This window comes from Telmatherina bonti, assembly GCF_933228915.1.
Source record: "Telmatherina bonti genome assembly, chromosome: 20".
NCBI classification, from domain to species: domain Eukaryota; kingdom Metazoa; phylum Chordata; class Actinopteri; order Atheriniformes; family Telmatherinidae; genus Telmatherina; species Telmatherina bonti.
The window spans coordinates 11441488-11450754 of record NC_136618.1 but is presented as its reverse complement, the minus strand read 5'-3'; the positions used below and the strand labels follow the sequence as shown (position 1 = coordinate 11450754).

At 37.3% G+C, this 9267-nt stretch overlaps 2 protein-coding genes across 2 annotated transcripts; both read left to right on the top strand.

Moving 5' to 3' along the window:
- Positions 1-1509: 1509 nt before the first annotated feature.
- LOC306770702 (protein MFI-like) lies at positions 1510-4804 on the top strand (the record flags this gene model as incomplete). The annotated part of the gene is made up of 10 exons (XM_079259602.1): positions 1510-1514; positions 2167-2257; positions 2334-2426; positions 2500-2553; positions 2643-2828; positions 2973-3103; positions 3748-3810; positions 4349-4510; positions 4617-4662; positions 4778-4804. The coding sequence occupies 10 exons, from the start codon at positions 1510-1512 to the stop codon at positions 4802-4804; spliced, it is 858 nt and encodes a 285-aa protein (XP_079115728.1).
- A 1209-nt stretch (positions 4805-6013) lies between these two features.
- Positions 6014-8977, top strand: pomp (proteasome maturation protein). The gene is made up of 6 exons (XM_079259432.1): positions 6014-6064; positions 6378-6475; positions 6635-6695; positions 8294-8395; positions 8485-8578; positions 8665-8977. The coding sequence occupies exons 1-6, from the start codon at positions 6062-6064 to the stop codon at positions 8730-8732; spliced, it is 426 nt and encodes a 141-aa protein (XP_079115558.1). The 5' UTR covers positions 6014-6061; the 3' UTR covers positions 8733-8977.
- Positions 8978-9267: the final 290 nt, after the last annotated feature.

The following is a 9267-nucleotide window of genomic DNA, read 5'->3' as shown; positions in this document are numbered from 1 at the left end:
AGGAAAATATGGTTAGAGAGATTTGTTTAACACCATCAGATATGTAATGCACTCCAGAGGCTCTGACAAAGTCTGCTTCTGATTTAACAACAAGTTTTCTACGATAATCACACATTCATATCAAGTGGATAAAGAGATTATTCTGGGATTCATATCTTATTTGGAAGAAAATCCAAAGTCAAAGTGTGACACTATGTTTCTTCATGTGAAAACGCCTCATTAGTGTCTTGGCCAGCAGGAGTTTCAGTCATTGTGGCCAAACAGCTTAATATTTGTTGTATTTAAACATAATTTTTTTCTCCCATGAAGCTTTTTGTTTGTCAGCTGCAACCCACATTTGAGATTTGGAACAGAAACCTCATATTTATTGCCAAAAAACACTCCTTATCAGCCAAAGTTTGGCCTTGAGGGCTACATGTGTGTTTCACATCATCCAATATTCACATTACTGTTATTTAAGTTTCATATGAACAGGTTGAAAACTTATTTGAATCCGAGTGTGTGTATGTTGATGAGTGTTTTCTTGTATTTTGTGACCATAAAGGGATTAGACAGCTGTGGGATGACTTCACTTCTTAAGAACTAAAGAAGCCCCAGTTAGTTGTTAAAGAGCTCCATCTACTGCTCAGCAGTTAAACGTATTAATTGCACCTTTCCAGCGTGGAGGAAAAAAATCCATCAAATCTTATTATGATGAGTCAAAAGTTGGTTTTCAATTGAAGACATTAAGTATTTCATAGATCCATGCACCTTCTTAGAAATGATATATGATTTTTATCTTTTAGTTTTTCAAAAACAGTTGCATTTCCTGGATTGAATTGCATATTATTGTACTAATACTACTAATACCAAATTAAGTATATTTAAATAACTTATAAAGATTTATTTGCGGGGGCTAGGAAGCTTTCTTTTTCACTTACCGTATTTACATTGGCTTTGTCATTGCTGTATTATAATAATCTAAGAACATATGTTGCCCATGCCTATTTTAAAAATTGTCATTTTTCTTTGTCAATTACCATAAGATTGGTATATTTTATTGTTTAAACGATGCGACAAAGATTAAATTTGGCGCCTGCGCAGAATCGCTGGTTTCTACCTCACATATTCGTGTTAATTTAACCGATGAGATGCTCTGACATGTCAAATAGTCGGAACACCAGTGTTTTATCTGTGGAGCGTACCCATCAAAATAGCATACGTTGCTTAATGCGCATGCGTACCATCAAATCAACGAACTACGTGTTTGAAACTTACGACAATTTCCGACCATTAAAGTCTTCTGTAATGTTTTTGGGGTTAGGGAAACCGCTTGGTTAACGCATAATTGGTGTTCTGTTTCGACAAAGCAGCCAAAACCCTCTGATAAACCTATACATGTGAACTTGTGGTATGCCATTCCGACGAGGTATGCCAAACCGACAGAACACCGGCGTGCACCAGCGCCGTTGCCTAGTGACCAATTGATTTAATTTGAGACTGCCACAGCATGTCTCTCCTGACGAAGTCATGGGGTAATTTATTGTTTTGTGACTACTTTTTTTGTCGGTTTTGTACATTTACGTTGATATTTTGCGATGTAATAGGTTGAATTCGAGCGTTGATGTTATCTAAGGCCTGAAAATGCAGCAAACTAAGTAAACTATCACGTATGTCTTATAAACAAACTTAGCCACCTGTGAATGGCATCTGTGTTTCCATTAAAATTAAAACATTGTCTAATGTGAATATCTTATTAACCTAAAGTAATGCCATGAGAGATGCAATTTGTTTATTTAAAAATAAGTATGTTAAAGCCAAAATCTACGGATTCATGTCTTGGGATGATGTCAGTGAAATATAATGGAACTATTTTATAAAAGTATTTACAATTTCTAAGATTAAAATTGTTAAAAATCATATATACAGTACCAGAAAATGTAGTGAACTAGTTTTAAGAAATTAAAATACTTAGAGGTAATTTTTGTGTACCACAGGATAGTAAATTATTTCAGTAAATATACTTATTCTACCTGGCCTAACAGCATTGTGTTGTTAAAAGACATTTTTACAGTTTTAGAGGTGTGAGATTACATAAATTCCTGTAGCATAAAACAATGATTACTTGTCTGTGAATCAACCTTTCTTTTTTCCATCTCATCATCTTGTTTCTGTGTGCACCTCCAGACTAGAGGAAGAGGAGGTCCTGAAGTCCCAGACTGAAATACTGCAGCAGGTCGCAGCCAGAATAATTCAGAAGGCTTGGAGAAGTTACGTGGTAGGTGGAGCTCCTGCAGACTGCTGTGCATGTGTGAAAATTAAGGCTTAAACCAAGACTGCATGTCCCACTACAGTGCAGAGAGGTCTTCAGGTATGTCCAGTCATTGATAAGCCACTACCGCCAGCAGGATCCCAAAACAGCCCTGAGAACCGTCAATCCTCGAGAGGTAATACAGATAATTACCTGAGTGAAATAAAACATATATATAAAAGCAATTAAATCTGGTTTATGTGTTACAGGCAGAGCTGCTGGATGCACCTGCTGGAGTGTTCATCAGATTTCGACTCGGAGGGGTAAGAGTTAGGGAAATTACTCCACAAGTATGTAAAACTGATACTGTTCACAAGCTTTACTAAAATCAAGCTTTTACATTTGTTTTCAGGTCACTTTTCCTCCTAATATTTATTATAAGATCTTTACCTATCGGCCTGTTGTGGATTTATGCGCAAGCAGCCCAAGGAACTACACAAAGCAGGGGACACCTGACAGTGTTTGGCCTATTATACAGGACCCATCCGAGTGGTACCAGCGAAAGGAGAACAATAGCTGGAGGCTGTACTCTTCCAAGGTGGAGAACAATTTTTTTCTGCTCTCATACATGTGAGAAAAGTAGAACCATAAATATCAACAACTTAAAGTCAGTTCCACTGTTAAACAGCTGTAGTGATTTTTTCATGGTGTTATTTTCTGTTTGTTTTCTGTCTCCTGACAGGCGGTGTGCACATGCAAACCTGCCGAGATCGGTGTTGACAAAAAACTTGACTTCCACTATTCAACGCTGCAGCGGCGGTTGGATGTGGCCAAGTGGAGGAAACGTAGGAAAATTGAGTGGCTGAAGAAGATGTGAGTTTTACTCGATGTAAGCGATGCACGCTAACTGGAAGAAGTTTGTGAGCTACAGAATCAGTTGCCATTTATGTGTGTTTCTGATTGTCAGAAATTTTCCACCTGCCTGATTTTTCTGAACATTTTCCATTTAAATTGATATATATATATATATATATATATATATATATATATATATATATATATATATATATATAAGTATATGTGTATGTATACAGTATATAAAATGTTGCAGAGGCGCTACACAACTTTTATACAGTCTATGGTTGTAGTGCTCCATTTTCCAGTAATTCCTCCACCATTAAATCCAGTTCAGTCAGCTGATGGGTTAAGTAATAATTATAATAACGATGATAATAATAATAATAATAATGATGATAATAATAATAGATTTTAGTTGTTAGGCACCTTTCTAGACACTCAGTGTCGCCTTACATTACACATGATAAGATTACATTAAAACAAGTTGAAAAAACAAGCATTAAAACAGACATTAAAAGACAATTATGAGTGAAGTGAGCCGGTTTGTCTAAACAGATGAGTTTTGAGTCTGGATTTGAAGTCTGTGAGTGAATCTGTGTTTCGGGGGGGGGGGTTCCAGAGCTGGGGAGCAGAGCGGCTGAATGCCCTGCTCCCCATAGTGGCGAGTCGGGCAGGAGGGACAGAGAGCTGGAGAGAGGAGGAAGAGTTGAGGGAGCTGGCAGGTGAGCTGATGTGAATAAGATCAGTCAGGTATGGAGGGGCAAGGTTGTGGATGGCTTTTAATGTGAGGAACAGGATTTTGTAGAGGATGCGGTGTGAGATGGCTAGCCAGTGGAGCTGTTGGAGGACCGGTGTGATGTGGTTTATGGAGGGTGTGTGTGTGATGATGCGGGCAGCAGAATTTTGGACCAGCCCTAGTTTATGGAGAGTTTTGTGAGGGAGACCAAACAAAATGGAGTTGCAGTAGTCAAGGCGAGAGGTAACAAGGCTGTGGACAAGAACAGAAGCGGAGTGAGAAAAACCTGTAAAACAACTTGAGACCCTTTAACAAAAGACTTACTTTATCTTTCTCTAAATAAATACAAAGTCATCATCCATCATCTGTTTATATGAAAGCTACAAACTTTGTTACTGAAACATGAGTTTGTATGTTTTCCATCTGTCGTAAAGTTTGAGATGTAATTCAGTAAGTTCAGAGAGTCTCGGCCGCTCGCAGGAAGCCTGTTCCGTCACCGTGTGTCTCCACTCTCCTTCATCCAGGTACGACCAGGGACGCCTTACAGAACAGAGAAGCACGGCGACAGTGGAGGAAAACTTTGCTCAGGAAGTGATGAACACCTTCGAGGTTAAAGGTGAAGAGGAAATACTGGATTGGGAGCTGGATGAACTCTTGGCCTGGACAGACACTCTTAACTTTGATGAGTATGTTTGTTGGAAGTTTGTTTTCTATTTGTTTTTCTGGTGAAATAGTCCAAAGAGACGTTTTAGATCTTTTGTATTTTGATAGTTTCCTGGTTTGCATTTGCAGGTACATAGAGGAGTGGAACAATCTAGCCTGTAGTTTCTCGTCTGAGGTGAGCAGAGGTTAAAGTCTTCCTTAAAGATGATTTAATGCTGTCTTTTTATTTATGGATTATGACTCTTTTTCCTTTTGTCATCTCTGTCCCTTCTTCCTCTCCTTCCCCATAGATTTTCACTGAAGTCCTCTCATGTTAGATCCATGTGATCTGGTTGTAGGAAGCCCTTGTGTGGGACGAAATAAAATCTTCAACGTAAAAACTGTACAGACTGTAACTTAATTATTGCTCTGAAACAGCAAACATAAAAGTTCTCCATTTTTTGTGTCATATCTGTTATTACAGCACATGATGAAGGTTCAATTCATCATTTGATTAACTACATTAGATGGACTTCATCTCAGATGAACAAATCTAAAATGTGAGCGGATAATTTCATTAATTTGAATGAAATTAAATATGACATCAGATTAACATGGTCATGATTGAAAACATGTGGTTAAAACTCAAAGCAAAACAGCAAACAAACCAGAAGTCCTCTACCGTCCAGAAAAGTTTTCCTGGGAAAAGAAAAAAAGTTTAAATTAGCTAAATATTCACACTTATGACAAAATAAGTACAAAACTCTCAAATTAAGCTATTTTTTTATATATATTTTGTTGTGCAATATACAATGACAATAAAGTTTTATTCATTTTGTTCATTCATGACAGATTTTTTATTAACAAATAGGGCTTTAGGTGAGATAAACATCAGCAAACAAATTTTATTGTTTGTGCAGATGTGAGAGAGAAATGATTTTGTATGTGATGAAAAAAACAAACAGGCAAAACATTTCAAGGACACTTTCTATAGACTGTACATTTAAACTCACATACCAGTACAAAAAAAAAAAAAAGAACTATATCCAGTAACATGAAAATCAGAATCTAAAGTAAAAGACAAAGTGACCTGATGCAATGGATATTGAACACTTTTCACTGAACTATGTGTTTTCGTCGACTATCAGACGTCTGGATTTTAAGGGATAACGGGAGATATCGATTAAATGTAAGACAAATTGTTAGTGTTGGGTTTAAAAAAAAAAAAGAAAAAAAAAAAGAAACCCAAAAAAGAGGGGGCACCCGGATTTGAACCGGGGACCTCTTGATCTGCAGTCAAATGCTCTACCACTGAGCTATACCCCCATACACAACATAGGCCGAAAACGTTAATCATATAGATGTCAACAGCGGATCCGTTGGATTTTTTTCTTTATTTTTATGTCATGTTGACACATAATCACAATCGATGACTGCTTGTAATCTTAAATCAGTCATCACGGTGTTATACGGGTGATTGGTTACGGTTTTACAAGGATAATATACGTAGCGGCTTTTACCGGAGGTAACGTCATCTGAACGCGACACAACCGGATATTTCAGTGTTTCAAAAGGAAAGTAAGAAACGAATAAAAATGGTAAGGTGGATTTTACTTTATATTATACATTTTCCCCTTCTAAACTGCACTTATGGGCGTACTTCCTTCTTTGTTTGTTCTCATAAGTAATATATATTTTTACCAACCCTCTGAAATTGTGTCTGTTCCAAACTGTGAAGCGGATTTGTGAATTTGATTAGTCACTTGAGCTAATGCTAGTTAGCAGCTAAGCATCGAAGTTATGAATTTACGTAGAAATAAATTAAATATTATGAAGTTATTTGGTTTTTTTTTTTATGTTTACTGTTACCAAATGTAAATGGAGGACACTTGTCTTGTCTGTGTGCCACAGAACAGCAGAGGACTCCGCTCTCAGCTGAAAGACAGCGTCCCCGTGGCCGGACTGTGTCCGCAGGGAGCTTACGGAGTGCAGGACTCGCTCCGAAGCGGGTGAGGAACTACCAGATAAAAGATAAACTAAACACAATTAATCCTGTTAAAACAACACATAATCCACATCTAAAAAGTGTCCCTGCTGCTATAGTTATATATTTAACTGTAACTTTAATAGATATGACCAATAGTTTCCTATGTTGTTGTGTTTACCAGCTTCACCAGTGTGAAGAATGAACTTCTTCCAAGCCACCCGCTGGAGCTGGCCGAGAAAAATGTAAGTTTCTTTGCTTAAACCCTCCTCCTTCATGTGTTTTATTTATGATTAATAAAATGGGATTTCATGTTATATTTCTGATTTTAAAAAATGTGATTTCATATGTTATATTGCTGATAAACATGTGATTAGACCGAATGAAATGAAGTAAAACTGACAGTTTGTTGCTGGGTATTACCTCCTCAGAGCCAAATTATTTTCTAGTGCTAAAAGTGATGCTATCCTGCTAATTCTATTATCTCTCACGTTATTAAATGACATTTCCTTTTAAATGAGAGCCTGCTGTATTAACATGGAAAAGAGGTTTGCTTTTCTGAAGGAACAATACACTACAAAGATCCACAACTGTGGACTTGCTTTAAGGAAATAAAGATTGAACATACAGCAAAATTAATATAATGTTTAACCCTTTCATTAAAGAAGGAATACAACAGCTGCCTGTAAAATAAGCTGAAACTGACTAAAGTAATAATAAATAAACAAATTTATGAAAATCATTACATTATTTTCTAATTCTGGTTCAATAGAAATATTTTTAAAAAGCAAACAAATAAGATCATTTATTACATATTACATCACTCATAAACTAATATTTTGTTGAACAATCCTTTAATGTTTCCCCTACAGTCAGGTGTTTTCTGTTCCTCTCAGTCAGACTTCTGCACCTGTTGACAGGTATTTTGTCCCACTGTTCAACAGAAAAGTCTCTTAATTTGTCCAGGACACATTTGTTTTTGTTTTTGTTTTGTTTTTTTCTTCAACTCAATTAAATGAAAAAATAGTGTCTTATATTACTAAATGATATTTTTGCAAATTTTCAGTTATTGTTCGTTTTATAAGTCTCCAGTTATTTAAGGGACTGTTGTAAGTGCAGCATTTTCTTTAATGAAAGGTTATGAATACATATGAGCACAACTAAACTATGCAGTCAGAAATGACTGGTAGGCACTGTTTGGGTCGGCATCCTCTCGCAGTACATAATGTGAATTCTTCACACTTCATACTACAACAAAGTAGTATTTGTTTATAGAAAATGAGGGTTTCTGATGCAGTCCAGGATCAGCAGCCACTGGTACTACATTTAACCTGAACCTCTGAATCTGCATAGTGGAAGTTGCCCATTAAACTGAACTTTGTGTAAACTGAACAACTTGTTTTTTCTTGCTTTAGGGATTAGGATGTTTTCTCCAATCCTTTGCTAAGTTACTACATGGCATCACATACAGCTGAACACATGATGACATCATTATAGTAAAAATGTGGTGTGTTGGGGTTAGCACCACAGCCTCACTGGTTTGAGACTCGGCTGGGGGGTACAAATGTGTACTCCGGCTTCCTCATATCATCCAAACACATGCATGTGAAAGTGAGCGCAAGTGGTTGTTTGCCTCTCTATGTTGGTCCTGTAATGGTCTGCTGACCTGTCCATGGTGCAACTATTAGTTGCTGGGGTGGGCTCCAGTTTCTCCACAACCTTGAACTGGACTAAGCGGTATAGAAAATCAATGAGTTTATGTGATTCGTGGAAGAATTAAATCCGTAAGTTGAATAGAAAATGTTTTACCATCTGCTGATTTGTTTTGTGTGTTTCTGTCCAGTTCCAGCTTAACCAGGACAAGATGAACTTTTCAACACTCAGAAACATCCAAGGTCTTCATGCTCCGCTCAAACTGCAGATGGAGTACAGGGCAGCCAGACAGGTTGCTGGATTTTACTTCTTTCACACCACATTTCGTTTAATTATTTTAGTTTCTCTGTCTTCATGTCTCTTCTTGCTTCCATACTCCAGATCCAGCGTCTGCCGTTCTTACCCAGTTCCAACTTGGCGCTAGACACGCTGCGAGGCAGCGACGAGTCCATCGGCTTTGAGGACATCCTCAACGGTTAGTTGTCCTTTCTTTTATACACAGTGATTTAAATGTGCTTTAGCATGAAGCCTAACCACCACACTGCGCTTGTGTCTCTGCAGATCCAGTCCAGAGTGAAATGATGGGTGAGCCTCACATGATGGTGGAATACAAACTGGGATTGTTGTGAAAGATGCTGGACTTTAAAACCACACAAATATTTAGGTTACAGTTTCTGATTATCCATTCCTCAACAGAAGTTAGCAAGTTAGCCTGCAGAGCTTCAGTCAGTGCAGGAGGTGAACCTGCCTGTGTGTGTGTGGTGATGTGAAACACACAGATGCTGAGTGTTGCTGTTGTCACTCAAGCAGCATCTTGGCTGCTTTTGTGTGATTGAATATGGTTATTTCTAATAAATAAATCTTCATCTTCTGAGTTCATTTCTCAATTTATTAATAGTTTTAGTTGAACTTGTCATGATCTGGTTATCAGAAGCTGTGGTTAATCTGAATAGGAGTCACAAGCTCCGTTTTACATGACATTTTATTAACTCGTGTGCATAAATGAGTTTTTAAGAGCTTGAATGAAAAGAAAAAAGCTTTTTGCCTCCAACATTATGCTTTCCATCCTCTTATTTCAAGACTAAAAGAATTCCACTAGCCTTCATTTCAATCTTAGGACTAATATGACCTGGAAGACAGGCAATCTACACCAGCAAGTCAAGT